The sequence below is a fragment of the Penicillium expansum genome (assembly GCF_000769745.1).
Source record: "Penicillium expansum strain MD-8 chromosome Unknown contig159, whole genome shotgun sequence".
Classification (NCBI taxonomy): domain Eukaryota; kingdom Fungi; phylum Ascomycota; class Eurotiomycetes; order Eurotiales; family Aspergillaceae; genus Penicillium; species Penicillium expansum.
This window is the reverse complement of record NW_015971418.1, coordinates 1-18,666: the sequence shown is the minus strand read 5'-3', so window position 1 is coordinate 18,666 and position 18,666 is coordinate 1. Positions and strand designations below refer to the sequence as shown.

General features: G+C 44.7%; 5 protein-coding genes across 5 annotated transcripts; 3 read left to right on the top strand and 2 right to left on the bottom strand.

Annotated features, from left to right (window-relative positions):
- Positions 1-1,082: 1,082 nt before the first annotated feature.
- PEX2_048320 (sialidase family protein) lies at positions 1,083-2,261 on the top strand (the record flags this gene model as incomplete). The annotated part of the gene is made up of 1 exon (XM_016742107.1): positions 1,083-2,261. One exon carries the CDS (start codon positions 1,083-1,085, stop codon positions 2,259-2,261), a length of 1,179 nt encoding a protein of 392 aa, XP_016595185.1.
- Positions 2,262-2,841: 580 nt separating this feature from the next.
- On the top strand, positions 2,842-4,326 carry PEX2_048310 (NAD(P)/FAD-dependent oxidoreductase; the record flags this gene model as incomplete). The annotated part of the gene is made up of 6 exons (XM_016742106.1): positions 2,842-2,895; positions 2,954-2,998; positions 3,053-3,100; positions 3,167-4,060; positions 4,118-4,191; positions 4,245-4,326. The coding sequence occupies 6 exons, from the start codon at positions 2,842-2,844 to the stop codon at positions 4,324-4,326; spliced, it is 1,197 nt and encodes a 398-aa protein (XP_016595184.1).
- A 2,816-nt stretch (positions 4,327-7,142) lies between these two features.
- On the bottom strand, positions 7,143-8,949 carry PEX2_048300 (Major intrinsic protein; the record flags this gene model as incomplete). The annotated part of the gene is made up of 2 exons (XM_016742105.1): positions 7,143-8,858; positions 8,917-8,949. 2 exons carry the CDS (start codon positions 8,947-8,949, stop codon positions 7,143-7,145), a joined length of 1,749 nt encoding a protein of 582 aa, XP_016595183.1.
- Positions 8,950-12,185: 3,236 nt separating this feature from the next.
- On the bottom strand, positions 12,186-13,742 carry PEX2_048290 (sulfatase family protein; the record flags this gene model as incomplete). The annotated part of the gene is made up of 1 exon (XM_016742104.1): positions 12,186-13,742. The coding sequence occupies one exon, from the start codon at positions 13,740-13,742 to the stop codon at positions 12,186-12,188; it is 1,557 nt and encodes a 518-aa protein (XP_016595182.1).
- Positions 13,743-14,577: 835 nt separating this feature from the next.
- On the top strand, positions 14,578-16,170 carry PEX2_048280 (fungal specific transcription factor domain-containing protein; the record flags this gene model as incomplete). Its single annotated transcript, XM_016742103.1, has 1 exon — positions 14,578-16,170. The coding sequence occupies one exon, from the start codon at positions 14,578-14,580 to the stop codon at positions 16,168-16,170; it is 1,593 nt and encodes a 530-aa protein (XP_016595181.1).
- Positions 16,171-18,666: the final 2,496 nt, after the last annotated feature.

The following is an 18,666-nucleotide window of genomic DNA, read 5'->3' as shown; positions in this document are numbered from 1 at the left end:
TCCAGCGAGAAACAAGTCCAAATATCTTGCACATGTACCTGTAGTCATGCTGATGTTTGTTCCACGAGACATCCACCTCCTCCCGGATTCGCTAGCTTAGCACGATTCCAACAAGGCCATTTGAGGGACCAGGCCCTCGGTGCAGCCGTGTCAGCCATGCTCAAGGCTTCTCTGTTCGCTTCCACCGGGTTCGCAATAGAGAGGTTTCTCTCGGACTTCGAAATCACATTGTACGAAAACCCGGTGCATGTGTAAGTAAAGTTTCTCTTGGTACCCGGAAAGGTCACGCTCGCACCACGCCCATTGACAAATGTTGCAGAGCGACAACCGATATATTATTAACCAAGCAATAAGAATGGAGTGTGTACATTGGTACCACTCTGAAAGACAAGGAAGTTGAGCTCAGTGCAAAGGATATCCGTATGAACACCATTATAAGCCATTCCTAGGTTGATTTCTTTGATCTCCATGACGTTTTCCGAGTACACCGTCGCGTTGGGATATGCTGTGATCATCTGGCGTGGAAATGCACAGCCCATTGCGAAGATCGTAGTATATACCACAGTAGTACATATCTGTGACTTGATCCAGTTTGTGGATTTGAGCTTGCATCTGTTTCTTCACAGCTATTTTGACCAGGCCGAGCTGGTAGATGACTTCGGTCTGGTTGCAATGAGGACTCATTGGGAGCACAAACGAAGATTGGAAACCGCTTCTCTGAGCCCAGATGCAGAATACTGATAAGTGCCACGCATATTGCAGTCGATATTCATCTGTATTGAGTTGGGCAAGTCGGAGAGCCTGCACGGACGTATGTCTTACTTGAATATTTAGTGGTGAAACTCGGCGGATTTGCGAAGTGCATCAAATACATAGATATGTCATGGTGTATGTAATGCAACGGGCGACGGTGAAATTCAAGGACAGGAAAAACTGCCATGTTGGGGTCGGAGTGCTTCAAGCGACTGAACTTCCACTAAGCTCTCTTACACTGGTTCAGTGTCCTTCGACACCTAAGGCATCAATAGAGATAAAAAATAATACTTAGGTAAGCAGGATCGGCCATTGACGTCACACAGCTAATGTCTCTCCGCGCATTTGAGCAACAGAATGTTGCAGCCTTGCAGGTCAAGTTTTTGTCACACTCTCAAATTTCCAACATCACAATGCCTGGACACTTCGGCCAAAAGGTACTCAAGACCTTGGGCCTGAACGATCATGCTCATCAACAGAACTCTTCGGCCGTTCGGCTTCCAGGCAGACCAGCCGTGAACAACGATGAACGCGGATTGTCTTCACCTCCCAACAATGGCACATACCCTCGTCTCTGCAGGCTCTCAGATGGTACCATTCTCTCATCCTTTACCCGATTTCCCGATGGACAGCGCTCACTTCGCGTCGCAAAAAGTACCGATAACGGCCTGACGTTTGAGGACTTCTCCGAGGTAACACGCGCTGCTGGTGATGTGGATAACATGTTTTTGTGTGAGGTGGCCCCGGGAACAATACTGGCGGCTTTCCGCAATCACGACATGGGTCCAAATGGTCCCACGCACTTCCGCATCACTGTCTGCCGGTCTACGGATGGAGGTCGGGTATGGCAATTTGCTTCACAGGCAGCTGAGAAGCGCCCTCCTTTGGGCATTTGGGAACCCTTTATGCGCGTCGGGCGCCAAGGTGAAGTGCAACTTTATTTCTCACAGGAATTCGCACATAACAACCAATGCACCATGCTAGTCGTCTCGCGGGATCAAGGAAGTACCTGGACTCAACCGACCTGCCTGCATGGCGATCAGGATCCGCTTCGCGATGGAATGTGCGGCATTGCACGGACTTTTGATAACGGTCGCGAGGCTCTTCTCATGGTATTCGAGACTACCCGGTACGGACCGTTCAGTGTTGAAGCGCTTCTATCCTATGATGACGGTGCCACCTGGGGTTGGCGCCATGAAGTTTTCCGCCCACGACAAGGTCATAATGCAGGCTCTCCCCAAATTGCCTCTTTCGCGGATGGATCTATGGCGACAATATTCATGACAGACGAAGACTCCAACCACGTGGAATGGGTAAAGAATGCCTCGATCAAGGTCGTGTTTGCTAGCCAGCCAGTTGAAGGCCGTGTTCAATGGAGCTCGCCAACCCTTATCTCCCCGGCCTCCAGTTTCTGGCCTGGTATCATGGCATTGGATCACCACAACGTGCTGGCTACCTATGACCGTGGTGGACCCCTTGCGAAGACCATCACCTGGCACCCTGCGTAAACGATCTAGGAGGTACTTTCTATCTGGCGAGAGTCTTGAGGCTGGTTCCAGGCATCTAGTCAAATTGTTTCTTGCCCAAGTGGCTGGCTTTTTCTTCACATCATGCTTCGCTGGACGATCTCCCTATTCTTTACAAATTTCGATGGGGACAATGTTCCAGTATTTGAGTAGTTGAATGCACACACTGGCAATTTTACCTTTCCTCAATCAAAAACAAGTGTCTCTTAGTCTACTCCACAATCATATGCTGCTAAATTCATACGTAAGTGTATTGTCTCTTTTGGGTCAACTTGTACCCGAGGAACCCGGCATTTATTCGAGATCGCTTCCAATTTGCACATTCGTTCCAGGTAATCCCAGGCAATTGACGTGTTTCAGATCGGATGCCGGGACTTGGAGGTGGCGTTCGGTTTTCGGCGGATATAAACTACTCCGCTGGCTCGGGATCAGCCTAATGGGGGAATTGGCCTCGGAGTTAATCTGATAATCTGATCAGATTATAAAAGGGTCTAGACTAGGTATTTATATAGGTTTCTCGGGGTAACCTTGAAACTTCCCCCTCAAAACTTCAATTTTCAAAATGGCAACCTCACTGCGGAATATTATTGTTGTTGGTGGATCGTTCGTCGGACGTGTGAGTTCCAGATGTCTTTCTGCTGCCCAAGAGAGTGTAACTGATAATGCCAACACAGACCACAGCTCAGGAGCTCGCACGCATCGTGCCTTCAACACACCGGGTAAGCTACCATTGACGGAGACTACCTTGAAGATGAAGCTAATGTTTTGTGCAGGTTCTCTTGACCGAGCCTCATAGCCACTTCCACCATCTTTTTACGTTCGTAAGTTGACTTCGAAACCAGTGGACGTTCATTCCAAAAAGTCATCCGAGCTAATATGGCCCATAGCCTCGGTTTGCAATCGTTCCAGGACAGGAGCATAAATCGTTTATTCCCTACACTGGAATCTTCAATGCGTCGCCCAACTCCTCCTCCCATGGCGTAATCCAGGCTCGCGTTTTGTCGGTTAAGCCCACCCATATTGAGTTGGACCGTGAATGGCAGGGCTCGAAAGAAGTTCCATTCGATTATGTGGTTCTTGCAACTGGAACGCGTCTCTCAAAGCCTGCAGCTATGGACGATGATGACAAGGCATCGTCAGTCGAGTATCTGAAAAAGCATCAAGCTGGAGTTAAGAAATCCCAGTCGATTCTGATTGTCGGTGGTGGTGCCGTCGGTGTTCAAATGGCGACCGACCTAAAAGAATATTATCCAGAGAAGGAGGTGACCGTGGTGCAATCGAGGCCACACTTGATGCCGAGCTTTCACTCTGCACTTCATGACCTTATTAAGAGGCGATTTGATGAGCTGGGGATCCGTCTCATCACTAGCTCTCGAGTCACTGTTCCACCAGGTGGATTCCCCAACGATGGCAGCACCTTCGGTGTTCAGCTCACAAACGGTACCACTGAGTCCACTCAATTCGTCATTTTAGCCACCGGACAAACCCCAAATAATCAACTGGTGGCTGACTTGAAGTCTTCCCGCCCGGACGGCGAGTCGGTCGTCAATCCGGATAATGGGTTTATTCGGGTTAGACCCACTATGCAGTTCTTGGATGAGCAATATTCGACATTGTTTGCGGTGGGTGATATTGCAGATACCGGTGCCCAAAAGGCAGCTCGGCCAGGCTCGGCACAGGCAACAGTTGTTGCGAAAAACATTCAGGCTTTGATTGAAGGCCGCACTGCTGAGGATAAATTTGTCAAGGGACCTGGGGCCATTCATTTGACACTCGGCATGGTAAGTCAACCAAGCCTTTCGGCCTTGACAAGATTTGACTGGGCTAACTGTTATCAGAAACACAACGTGATTTTCCGCAATCCCAATACTGCAGAGGGTCAGACAGAGCCTTGGATCAACGCAAAGGATGAGTAAGTTCATTATTTCCTTGCATCACCTCGGGAGAAGCTAACATCTTCACCAGCGGCCGAGAGGATATGAATGTAGAAGCTATGTGGGAGAGGCTGGGTATCTCAGTTGAGAATCCTCGCCAATATCACCTGTGAGCTTTTCCAACACGAGAGAAATATATTAAACACAGTGTTGTCATCTTCATCAATCTAATGTCTTTAATATCGACACGAGAAACTCGGGTCATTTTTGCCTAATTTGTAGCACGACATAATTACCAGAAGTGAATAATATCGGCTATATATACCGATCATTGATAATTTTTACTCTGTATAGCTGTTGATTTGCGAAGGGACTGAACATTGTTGTGGAGGTCTGATCTGTCAGGCCGCAAGGTGTCCCGGGCGCTTGCTTTTTCGAAAATCCTAATTTCTCCTTTTCTTCTTTTTCTTCCTTTTGGTTCTTCTGTAATATGTCACAAGGGTTTTAAACAAACGTCTTCTATGCTGTTGAATAAAACATGTGAATGTGCATGTGAGTGAACAGGTACCAGAACTAAACCGGACCATACGAACCTCTAGGGGGCAGGTCAATGACACTTCTGCACGAAGACTGCCAATGGGATCAGCACTCGGCTTCAACAAGATACCGGTTGGTGTGTGCATCTCCAACTACCTTATCAACATAGCACATTTTGATCCACCAATCACCACTTGTTTCTCCTACTTAGGGGGTCCGTCGAATGGTAGTGATGATGATCATCCAATTTACATAACTACGCGTAAGACTACTAACATCTAAGTATGTCGATCATGCAAGCAACCTTTGCAGTTTTATACTATGCTCGAAAGCCCGCTAGATCTGCAAGTTGGCATTTCACGCTTGTATCGCCACGGCACTTACAGCTCTATTCTCCGCTGAAGCCTTTACTTTCAATGACAAGAGAAGTCTATGTAGCAGAATTCTAAGCTTAAAGTCTCTCAGCTGACAGCGAGCTTTGTCAAAAGGTCGGTTTACCAATCCCAAGCCCCTCGATTCTAGTGGCAAGACGGTACAATCACTTCTTTTGAAATTGACCTGCGATTCCCTGCGTGCCGAGATGGTATAGGGTCGCATGACATGTATGCTGTGTATGTAGGTAATAACGACTTACATTCTTATATCTAACTGGAAACAACCAACTGAACTCTGATTGGAGATGGCATCGTAAGCTAAAGGTTCACCTATTGGTGCTGATGCAATTTTACCATAGGCATATAGCAAAGGCTAGGGCAGTGAACTGATCTATATGGCCCTCAAAATATTCGCTCGATGCTTCGTAAGTAAAACCATGTACGAACTGACTTATGACATGGAGAATAGACCTGGAGGTACAACTGGATCGACCTAGGAAAAAGTGTCACTCATTTGGCTATCACAGGAGTATGATTATAGATACGGAAAATTTCCGGTGGGTTGAATCGGTGGCATTAGGCCCTATAGGTTCATGGCATCAACTGTTGCTGACTCGTGACTTATCACCAATTCATACGCGTGGAAAGTCTTCGTTTTCTCTAGACGTCTTCAAATGAAGTTATGATAGCTTCATGACTGGAGAAATCCCATCGTCGGACATAATTCAAGGCCAGGCTTTGTAGTGCGTCAATATCTGTCACCAAATGCTGCAAAACAGGATTGGTGAATTGAACGTTAGGATCACAATGGCACCGAGAGATCTGGAAGATTACCTGCCAGCATAGGTCAAGCACTCCTCAATCTATGTGACATACGATAGCTGAAGGGAATTTTAACTTGTATTGGCTCGGGGGTTTCAGGATTCGAGCCGTGCTGCGAATATAACATCAGCAGCTATCGATGTAAATATTGGCCTTCTCAACAACCAACATCATGGAATACGCAGATGACATCACTTGTCACAACAAAGAAAACAAATGGTCTGTGTATGTATGATATGACGCGCGGTGAAGTACCGAATCTGTAGTCTTGCTGGGCGATCATTCGATTCCTACAGGGAAGATTCGATATTGTCGATATGGTGGCTGATAGTGTCAACTCGTGTTTCTTGCTCCGATAGGGAGTTATGCACGCAATTTAGTAATCTTTGAACATATACCTCCGCTAGGTATTGAATAAATAGCAATATCGCTTTCGATTTCGAGTGATGCAGTTGGTACTGTCCATATCTCAAACACCAGCTCCAGGGGGAGGTGAGCTTGTGATTCTAGCAGGAACAAAAAATCGGTCGGATACTTCCCGACGGGAAGTTTGACTGGCACCTATGGTTACCTTACATTGCTGACCTTGGGAATATTAATATGTTGCCAAGTCGCCGAGCAATTGTATTCATCACCTCCTTGCGAATCCACAACATACAAAGTATTCGAAGGCTTTGCTCTTGGTCTGCACTAGCCTCATATCACAACAGTATTACCTGTTATATGACAGGATTCGTGCTAGATCTATTTGGAAACTTTCATATGCAAGACACATGCAGGACAAGTGCTAATGAGGGTTACATTTCCCGAGTATCTTTGCAATATGAAGTACCTGGATTGTACACTGCCTGACATGCGTTTGATTTAGGATACCTTGTATAATCTTAATATCTTCGACCGGACATATTCATAATGTCCCAAGGCACCAATGTACTGATGATGGATGTAGGTACTACGGTACTCTACATGTCTAACAAACAAGAGATGATCAACAGAAGTAATGATAATTGCTGATGTTGATCTAACTACTGCCATGAACATCTCTAAAAAGCTTTATGGAGACAAGGGGACAAAGCAACAAAGGTCCGAAGGCCACAAAGTAGCAAAGAGAGGTGAGGTCTGCCAGCCTGCATGCGAGTAGGCAAACCCTCAATGTATGTGCATCATGTGCAAAATTCGAACACTAAGACAGGAGCCCCGCAAAAATCATAGGACAAAGAACACAATATTTAACACTTGACCTTGGAACCGCAGTCTTAGTTCAGATGCAGTCGACGCTTCCACTTCATTCTACTCTTGGTAATGGCACGCTGGGTGCGCTCGAGTGGGTAGTTGATAGGCGACTCACCACCGGTGAAGATGAAGAAGTCATATAGGAAGGCGCCACAAAACCCACCGCTTAGAGTCCCAGCCCAAGGTCCATAGAACCAGAATGGGTCAGTAAACAGGGTATTGGGGAAACCCACAGCCAGAAGCGCAAGTCGAGGACCAAAGTCGCGACTCGGGTTGAGTGCCGCCCCGGTTTGGTAGCCAAAGCACATCAACAGACAAGTAATGACCAGCCCGATGATCAGCGAATTCATACCAGCGCCGGGTGGAGAGTTCTGATCGTCACCAAGAGCCAGGACGGTGACGATCAAAATGGCTGTACCCATAAACTCGTTGAAGAACGCTGTCCCAGGACCAATCCATGCCTCACGTGAATTGGTCACGAAGCTATTGATGATGCCGGTCTCTGTATTGAGGTGGAGGTAGTTCTGAATGGATTGGTAATAGATACCATACGCAGCAAGACCAGCTAAAAAGGCGGCTAAGAACTGAGCGGCGAAGTACTCAGGCATCTTGCGCTTAGGGAAACCACGGAAGAACCATAGTACCATAGTAACAACAGGATTCAGGTGGGCACCGGAAACACCACCACAAATGTAGATGCCCATCATAGTTGCTAGGCCCCAGCCCCAGGAGGTAGTGTTGGGGTTACCCTGATTGGCGATAGTGACAGACAGGTCGACACATAAACCTAGGGTGAGCTGAACAAATACACCTAGGGCCTCAGCGAAAGCCTCACGGTGGTGTGTACGGATAACAGACCAGACGGTGTGGTTGTTATGCACTTCATCTTCGATCAAATCCTGCACGAGCGGGTGCATGTCGTCGGGGAAACCTGACTTTTCTAGTTCATGGGCACTCAAAATTTGTTCCAGCGTCGCACCCAGGTCTTCATCTCCTCCTAGTGGTTCGTCACCGACCTCCGGCCGCTCCCCTGGTTCCTGGTCATGCTGGGAATCTCCCTCCTGTACAACCGACAGTTGGCCTTGCGTCATATCCCCGATCGTAGGCCGTCTTCGCCGGACCGACATGGAGCGCGACAAGCGCGATGTCTGTCTGACAGAGTTCCCATCACCGGAGAGTATCTTATTCATAAAATTGGTCTCGCGCTGCAAACGAGCATCGTCGACCTGCGCGTTCATCTTCCGCGGGTCAGCGGTCTTATCAATGCGACCCTGCTCGATATCATTGGCGTCGACGTCGAGATTGAGTCTGTCCGAGTTCTCCGTGGGACGCTGGGCATTTGCTAAGTTCTGCAAGAGCTCTTGCTTGGTCGGCACCATTCCTGGCCGCACCACACGTGGCAACGGCTTGGCCAGTGACCAGACCGGTCTGGTGTTGGACGGCTGTTCATAAGATGGATTCAGATCCGCATAGCCCGGCTGGACGAAGGGCTCCTGAGCCGAACGCAGCTGGGGCGTCTCATCCGGCCCAGCTAGGGTGAACCTACCCTGCGTACGCTCCGCGAGAGTAGTGCGGGGAGCCAAACTGGGCACTCTGCTCTCACTACTGCGTCTTGAGGCAAACGAGCTACGTTGCCGGGCACCACCCTCATCGGCACCGGTGGTTCTCGTGGGTGAGATATAGTCCGTATCGCTGGCATCTCGGTTCTGACCCGGTGACAGTGGGGGCTGAGCATCGGACTACAAAATATGAGACGGTTAGATGTTAACTTCATTCCGTGAACAAACTTCAACTCACTATCGCCCTCGCACGACCACTCTCCCCATCCATATTGACTACGCGTTAGTTGACAGGATCTACCCGGGTAATCGGCCAAGTTGAGATGGTATAGGTATTCCAGCCAAGAAAAAGGCAGCAAATTGAACAAAACAGAGAACGAGAAGGACAGAAGGAAAGGCTTCAACCAGGGGGGAATAATTGACCTATTCATTACCGAAAAAGAAAAAGAAAAAGAAAAAGCTTCCTAGGTGGAACCGCCCCCATTGAACTCCTCAATTAGCGTGCCCTATATAGGGTGGTGGAGTAGGTATGTAACTGGTTGACGGCATTTGGCGGTTCCTGTCCTGGTCCACCGAGTGGGCTCCGCAAAAGCTTTTCCTCGTACAAGTGTTTTTGACACCCTCGAGCGTGTGTGCCGTCATACCCGTTTCACAAGCCTAGATTTCTTAGGTGGGCCTGTAAGTTGCTAAATCTTGCTGTCTACAACATACAATGTGATCTGTCAGCGGGGAAGGGCACGTCAGGTAAAAGAGACAACATAAACATGTGCGGGAGACCAGAGCCGAATTCCATTTCGTGATCGCCACTCTATATATACACAGAATCAGGAAAGCCAGCCCGCGCAATTACAATATGTTAGTTTCTGCGGTATGAATTCATTCAGAAAGCTCCCGAGCCATATCTGTTGGCTGTGTTGCAACTTTATCGCACAGTATTCCACGGGGACCCCTGATGTCCGACATTGCAACCTCATTGTATAATGAACGGGTCGCTACATGGAGAACTGATATCTCGGTATCCCCCCTATGTCATTTGAAAATTAGCAAATCTGCAAAAAACGAACAGCAAATGCAGGCAAATTCACCTAGTTGTACAACATACAACTAAGTGAATTCCGAACTATGAGTGCGCACAGTTAGCAGGTTTTTAAAACAACCTCCACTATTTGCCACGCTTTGCATGGTCAAGCTTCTGAGCTAATTAAACTGTGACTGCATCGCGTTTCTGGTTTGCGTAAACGTGCGTGATTGGTGGTATCTACACATGTATCCACCGCACCCAGGGCATCAGTGCCCAATCAGTGCCCTTGATGATGACAGAACCGCCACACTAAACAACTAGAAGGGGTTCTTTTTATAAATAAAAATCAATGGTGGATTGAAGTGGGTCTGATCATGACTCGGAGTATACCTAGCAATTAAAGAAAATCAAGTGGCAAAAGTGGATTTTGAGAGCTGGAATTCATAAGATAAAGAGTTGCTTTGAATAAAAAGGGGGAGTTATTTCTGGGAAGTTCATCGGCGTTGTTCGGAAAAATACTTGCGTAATTAATTGACTACGTTATACGGAGTACATAGTCGGTTACAATATTAAAGAAATAATGAAAGAGGTCAGGTAAATTGATTATATTGAGGGATACCTTGTGAACGTAGTTGTGCATTATGTATGGATGTATAGTATATATAGGTTGTAGTCATAGTGTAGTTATACTGACTGTTGGGTAACTCTGGTACCGCTTTGCATATCTGTGACAGCAACCGATGGCCCCGGAACACCAAAGGCCCCAAAATAACCCCTTAAAGCTCCCCCGGCGTCCTGGTACCGCTCGCCAGAGATATAAGAGTTGGAGAGAGAAGGGCTATCTTCTCAAAGAAATGGATTTTGATTACTACAAATTACGTTTATGGAAAGCCCTAAACTCAATGGAAAATTAGCCAAAGCGCCCAAATTTGACGATGTACAGGGATTCAAGAAAGAAGAGCAGAACTTATTTCCAGTTCATATTTATATTGACATGCTAGGTTTCATATGGGTTAATCTCGACTTCTCTACAACACCAATCCCCTGGGAAGACGACTTCAAAGGTGTCGACACAGAAGAAGAAAGGTTCGAGCAATTTGATCTTAGCCAGTATAAATTTCACCACACATGGCAGACAACTACAATGAATGTTATCATTGCACTGCGGCCCACCCGGATGTGGCAAAGCTCGCCGATCTGTCATACTACTACACAGTCTCAAAACCTGGACATCTCTAACATTTCTCCCGCCCTGAGGAAGACAAAGTGGAAGACGACATCAAGAATGCCAGCACATATTATTTTCCAAATGCTTGCATGACAGTTTCGTGAGTTCCCTTAATCTCAATGCCCAACACTGAGAACGAATATCTTTCACTATAGACCGCACTTTTTCTATCTGATGCGATGCGTTCCAACTTCTGTGGGGACTTGCTCCATGGAATACGAGGTCTATCGGCATAGGAAAGCCTCCGATGAAGACTTCGAGTATATTGACTCATTTTTCAAGCGAGTTTTAAACAAGGACAAACATTTTTGTAATGCAGCTCAAAAGAATCCAGATGCAGGAGTCTGTGTCCATGGACAACTTCACCTAGACCTCGAGAACGGTCCTTTATTCTTCCAAAACACCGTGAGACGCCTTCTTAGGACCCACCGAGATGAGGAAACACGCGAGAAAAAGGAACTTTGGCCAGCTCGCCAGAGCTCTGCGGGTTCAGCCACTGCTGAGGATATTGATTTCTGTGCGGAACTAGCATGTAGTGGGAGATCTAATACTCTTGAATGGTAGTTTAGGAAAAATTGAGCTGATCTAATCTAATTTGGGGCTTTTTTGGGACAGTTTTCGTTCTATTTGTAATTGAACAGGACAAAGCACACCAGCCGACAAGTTAGAAGTATAGTAAATATCGTAAGATATCCTCTGAATGAAGATACACCATGTACATATAGCATACAGACTAGTACCATATGTATGACGTCTAGTGAGGTTCTGAGAGACAATTTGCGACCCCGAACTTTTATTGAAATATAATCTTCACTCTATGACAGTCTAGAACCGCAGTCTCGCTCCCAAATGTCTCCAATGAATTTTGGTTACTAGGAGAGCAGATCGCACCAGGCTTGGAAAATCCAAAGTAGGAACTTGATCCATATGAATACACCATCACCCACTGCCATGAGACCTTGGGAGGAAATACGACCCGTTGCCACGAGGAAAGACCAGCTTTGTTCAACTTGGACTCGTCTCAGCCATAAATGCCACTATAACAGGAGCCATGCCCCATTAAAGCGATCGGTGATCAGGTTTGGTTGGAACTCGACTCGATCGACACGGCTGAAGGAAACCAATCAAGCTGTAGCAGGATCGACTAAATCAACATGCTGTTATTTCGAACACGGAAGAAGATGAGCAAAATTGGACCTAGCAGATGGAAGTCTCTATCAAAAGGATTCTATAATATTGAAGTACAACAGGTAGTAATCTATTGGACTGTAAGTTTCTCATGGGCTGGTTCGTCGCCGATCTCCATCATCTTCTTCTCCAGTAACCTTGTCATTTCGATCACGACTTCCCCATATTTTGGATCAGCATAACAATTGAACAACTCAAGCGGGTCCTCCTGACAGTCAAACAACTCCCATTCACGACAATCCTCGCCTCCTGGCCGCGCTCCATCGACGAGCAAATCGTCATTATACCAATAAATCAACTTGTATTGATGATTGCGCACTCCATAGTGCGCATACGCTTCGTGTTCGGCATCATTATGCATCCAGTATCTATGATACGCCAGTTGATCCCAATCCGCAGGGCAATTGCCCCTCAAAATTGAGCGCAACGTTCGGCCCTGCATATACGTCGGCGTGGTGATGCCGGCAAAATCTAAAAACGTGGGCGCAAAATCCACATTGCAGACAATGTCACTGCAGACAGTGCCAGGCTTGATTTCTTTCGGATAACGAATCATCAACGGCATTTGGAAACTCTCTTCGTAAATGAACCGCTTGTCAAACCATCCATGTTCACCAAGAAAGAATCCCTGATCTGATGTATAGACGACAATTGTGTTATCCGCCAGCTCGGTATCCGAATCGAGCAGCTCGAAGATTCGGCCGACATTATCATCAATGCTCTGAACGGTACGGAGATACCGTTGCATGTAGCGCTGGAATTTGAACTCAGCCAGTTCCGTTTTGGATCCAAAACGGAAGACGGTGCCGTCTTCATTGTCAATGAGCGTGATCTTTCGAACTTCCTCGTCCGTGGAAGGTGAGGGAACCTTCCGCATACCACCGGCCATCTTCTCTCCGACCTTCCTTTGATCACCATCAGGCTGCGCGAGGCCAAGGTCTTTGTACGACAGGTCTTCCGAAACACGCATTTTAGCGATTGCGGCAGCCTTTGCTCGGTTTTTGTAGTCATCTGAGAACGTGTCAGGTAGCTGGATGGAATCTTGGTACAAATCCTTGTGCTTCTCCTGGTATTCCCAGCTCCGATGCGGCGCCTTGTGATGGCACATAACGAAAAACGGTTTGGTTTGGTCTCGACATTTGATGAAATCGAGAGTCATGTCTGTGATGATGTCCGTAGCATATCCTTCCATGACATGTGTACCATCGGGACCAATGAACTCGGGGTCATGATATTCGCCTTGACCCGGGAGGATAGACCAAAAATCAAATCCCGTGGGCTCATGTAATTTCCCCTCCCCCAGGTGCCACTTGCCGATCATGGCGGTTTGGTAGCCACCCCCTCGTAGTTGTTTCGCGACGTTCGGAGTGTGCCGTTGGATTTTCGAATGGAGGGACATCACGCCATTGACATGGTTGTGCATGCCGGTCAAGATGGCTGCTCGCGATGGCGTGCAAATACTGTTGGTGACATAACAGTGATCGAAGCGTATCCCCTCGTTGGCGATCCGGTCGAGGTTTGGCGTTTGGTTGATTCCAGCTCCATAGCAGGATATGGCCTTCGAGGCGTGGTCATCAGCCATAATGAAGATAATGTTGGGTCGCTTCGACCCTATATTAGCGGCCATGTTGGTCTTCAGTGTTAGCGGGTGCAAACAGGGCAAGACTGAGAGGCTGGCAGGGGGCTCTGCGTAGGAAAGACGAAATTGTCAACTATGCACTCGCAATCTTTGAAATGGATGCCTGGGCATTGTGTCTTAATAGCCAAGGATTGTGCCTTCGACGCGACACAATCCTCTGGAAATTCAATGCTACATGATGATAAGACCCAGATGTTTCGACGGTTTCCCCGGACAAGACGGCTGTCGGAGATTCATTGGAAGAAGACGGATGTCGGTCAGTCTGCCTCGACTTGGATTAGTCACCCCCACCAGCCATGTGCTCCCATCCACTTAAATGACCTCGGGAACCGAGACTATCGAAATGTTACTCTGCAACCTCAACACTATGGGGACTCTGATTAATGATTTATTATCTTCTAGGTGACTTCCACAATGCCGACTGCCGATAGAACGATACTACCTTATCTGTCCGTTTTCAAATCGCAAAGCCCTCGAGTGAAACAGGTCTGCCAACAGTGCCGAGCTCGGAAGGTATTCCCCGATAGTATTCAGGAGATATCGAAGTGAATTACTGACCAATTATCAGGTTGGCTGTGATGGCAGACTCTCTTCTTGCCGCAACTGCGAGCGCCTGGGCTTCCAGTGTTCTTTTACCCCGCGGGGTGAATCGCTTCTAGTGGCTGGTGCGCGATCCAGTCCACACACTGACGAAAGACCCGAGCGGCTACGGGGGCGGAGTTCATGTTCACAATGTCGCGTTCGGAAGATCCGCTGCTCAAATACACACCCACAGTGTGCCAACTGCATCAAATATACCAGGCCTTGTTTGTACCCTGCATCGATGGTAGCGCAGCGACGTGATGCAACCTCCGGGGGAGATGGTGAACGTGGGGAACATGATCTACCTGGTGTTCCACCGCCGAGATCTCGAGGCCCTGATGCCGCCTTTCCGGCAAATGACAAAGTTTCAGTTGGCGACGGCTCACTGCCGCCAGATCTAAGCAAAGAAAGCGCCCAGGGAGATCCGTCACAGAGTGAAGCGACAGAACTCGTCCGAAACTTCTTCGAGCATCTCTATCCAGTTCCTTCCTATGCATTTTTGCATCCTTCCGTGACCTTAGCGAAATGTGACGAAGGTACACTAGAGCGACCGCTAGTTCTTGCCATTTGTGCCTTGACCTCGTTGCACGTGCCTGTGCACAATGTGGTCATTGACCGGGAGAAGAGTGACACATGGGTGTCGAATGCAGAAGAGACCATCTGGAAGTGTCTGGAAAATCCATCAATGTCTCGACTGCGAGCCCTGTTATTGACTGTCAGCTATCGCATGACTACAGGGAGTTATGAAAAGGCATTCATGTTGACTGCTATAGCCGCCCGCGCAGCATCTGCAATGGGTCTTAATCATGAGCAAACACACTTGGATCCTATTTTTGAGGAGATCAGGCGCCGCACTGTATGGTGCTTCAAGTTGCTTGAGTCCTATTTTTCTATTGGACTGACAGAATTTGAAGTCTGCCCCTTTGAGTGCATTTACTTACACCCTCCGTCATCGGAAGACTCGTTTGGTTTGATATGTCCCCCCGGCTCTGAAGATTTTGTCATCTACGCGTTGAGAGATCAAAATGAGTTAGGGTCACTGAATATGTGTATTCGGTTGGCCTCTGTTCGCAGGGACATTATGAAGTTGACACGGGAGCTCGCTGTTTGCAGCGAACCTTACCTGCATCTCAAAGATGTGACTGGGGGCCTCGAGGATATACTCTGTGAACTCAAAACTAAAATGCCAAACCAAGCGGAAATCTCGACCAAGGGGCTGAAGAATTTGATTGAAAGTCCTTGGCTGCCTCGTCACATCATGATGTTTACCTTGTGGCATGGGTGCTATTTTGACCTCTATCGGATTTTCCTCCCTGGGTACCCTGAAGCTCCGCCGTCTGTGGTTTTGAGTACCATTGATGCGCAGTTTGTTCATATAGCGACTAGAACCTGTATTAAACATGCACTGTCAGTCGTCAATTTGTTTTGCGACTTGAATCAGACTTGTACCAAGCCCCGGCTGCTTGAATTTGCTACAGGAGTGTGCGTTTATCACGCCATTCGATTGATTCTGTTTATCGCTCATTCATCGACTGAGCCAGATCTTCTTAGCCTTGAATTCGCCGTGAGTCGGGCGGAGCTATGCCTGGCGGCTATCAAGAGATTTTTCCATGGGCTAGCCTTGGCACAGCCGATCCTCGATGATATTGCCCAATTGATCGAAACATTCTCATCAAGCAATTCTGCCATAGAGACTCTTTCCATATTTCACAAAGTGAATCACGGTCGAAAGTCCGACACTTGGATTTTATCCGCTGCGCGACCTCGGCAACACTTAGCCGTCCACAGCGTCTTACAACAGGCCAAATTCCTTACGGAGGAGCCTCTCTCATAATCATTTATTGCAAGTAATGTACCTTCAACACTAGGCTGAAGTTACATCAGTATTAGGTATGGTTACAATTGAATTCAATATGTCTAGATTGGACATGATTAGCTCATCGCTTTGTTTTCCTGTCAAAGCATTTTATCATTGCCCAGAACAAAATACGCGATATGCCACCAAATGTTATCGATTTTAAGTACCTTTCCCAACCAATCCCCGCATCCTAGCAGGGTTCCCCGATCTAATGCATGCGGGAACTTTAACCTTGTGAGACCATGGGGCCTACGGCAGTCGGTGACCATTACCGCATTAGGATATCCCTTATCTTTTTTTTCTTCTTCTTTGAAACGCCCACACTTTGATATGCACAACTCGAAAAGCGATTACACCTACAAAACTGCTAGAAAATCTATTAGCTAAAAACAGGCACATACTACAACCTCTATATAGGGGTATTTACTATTTTTTTATTTTTTATACTTACCTATATCATATATAAACTCAAATGTGAAGCCTATTTATTTTTACCTATTTTATTTAATTTATGGTGGGGGTTGGAAGTTTTTTAACTAGATTTGTAGCTTTAGTTCAAAATTCTGAATTAGGTTAGCGTTTAGTCTAAAATTCCTAAAAGGGAATTATTAGTCGAAAATACAGTAGAAGTCGTCTATATTTTAGACTATCCTATTCTCCTATATTTTTAACCATACTATTCTTCTATATTTCTAGCTATTACCTACCCCTAGAAATTCGATAATATTAAATTTCTATTTTAATATATTATAGATACTATTTAGTACTTTTAGTTAGTAAATACTACTATATAATTATAATTTCTATTTATTAAAGTAGAATATAGCTTAAAATATAGTAGTTTACTATAATTTAAAATTAATTATTATCTAATAGTTAGAAATATAGTAGTTAATATTAGTTAAAAATATTAGAGAACCTAATAGTCGAAAATATAGAAGTTCGGCTTAGTTAAAAATATAGTAGAAGATATCTATATTTTAGACTATCCCCTTATCTTATATTTTAGACTATCCTATTCCTTTATATTTCTAACTATCTTATATCTCTTAGATTTATATATACTATAGATACTTATTAGTACTCTTAGTTATAAATTATTACTATATAAGTATAATTTCTAATTATAATTAGAAAGTCTAATTAGAAGGTCTAGTAGTACTTATAGTAGTATCTTATTATTAAATACTACTATATAAGTATAATTTCTAACTATAATTAAAAAGTCTAGCTAGAAGGTCTAATAGTATTTATAATAGTATAACTTCTATATTATTATATTATTATAAAGTTTATATTAACTTAATAACTAAATATTTAATTTATATAATATTTCTATATATTAAAGGTCTAAAGGTCTAAGTTTTATCCCCCTTAATACTAATATCTATTAATTTATTAACTTCTATATCTTTAGTAGGAGTAGTAAGGCTATCTACTTTAGAATTAAAGGGTTCTAGAGTACCTAGAGAATACTAGGACTTAATATATTAGATATTATTATAGATAAACTCTAGGATTATAGATAGATTTTATTCTTTTTAGTAGAAATAGGAATTCTCTTTAAAGGCCTCCTTTTTTACTACTATAAGGTTTTTAAATATAGTATAATATAATTACTAGGTATTATATCTTTAAGATTATATATAACCCTAAGTTATATTATTACTATCTCTAAATAAAATATCTAGCTCCTTCTATATATCTACTATATCTTATTATATTTAGCTAATTAGTATATCTAAAATTACCTTTAAGTATCTTAGCTATATAATTATAGGAAATATATAATCTACCTAATTATTATATATACTATTTAGTAGGTTAGATAGTATCTTAGTATCTAAGTAGAAATCCTAGTAGTAATATAAAAGGTTATCTTAGGTACCTAACTCTATAATATCTAAGGTCTAGTAATTATTACTAATTATAATAAACTAAGGTAGGATATTTATATATTAAGTAGTTATTAGGCTAGTAGAGCTATAAAATAGGCTAGGTAAATTTAGTTAAATATCCCTAAACTAGTAGATCTATTTAGCTTAGCTATAGCTAAAGTAGGCCTTATTATCCTTAGTTTATATCTTAGTATTAATCTGCTATATATACCTATCCTTTATATACCCTTAATTAATTAGCTGCTTATATTATATAGTAATTTTATAATATATCTCTAGAAGTAACTTAGTATAGTTACTACTATCTTTATCTAAGAGAGTAAGACTTTCTTAGAGTATATTTACCCCCTACCTATTATATATAAAGTCTATAATATTAATATTAATATAATAAAAGAAGGTATATTCTATTAGCTAAAAACAGGCATATACTATAACCTCTATATAGGGGTATTTACTATTTTTTTATTTTTTATACTTACCTATATCATATATAAACTTAAATATAAAGCCTATTTATTTTTACCTATTTTAGGGCTTAGGGCTTAGGGCTTAGGGCTTAGGGCTTAGGGCT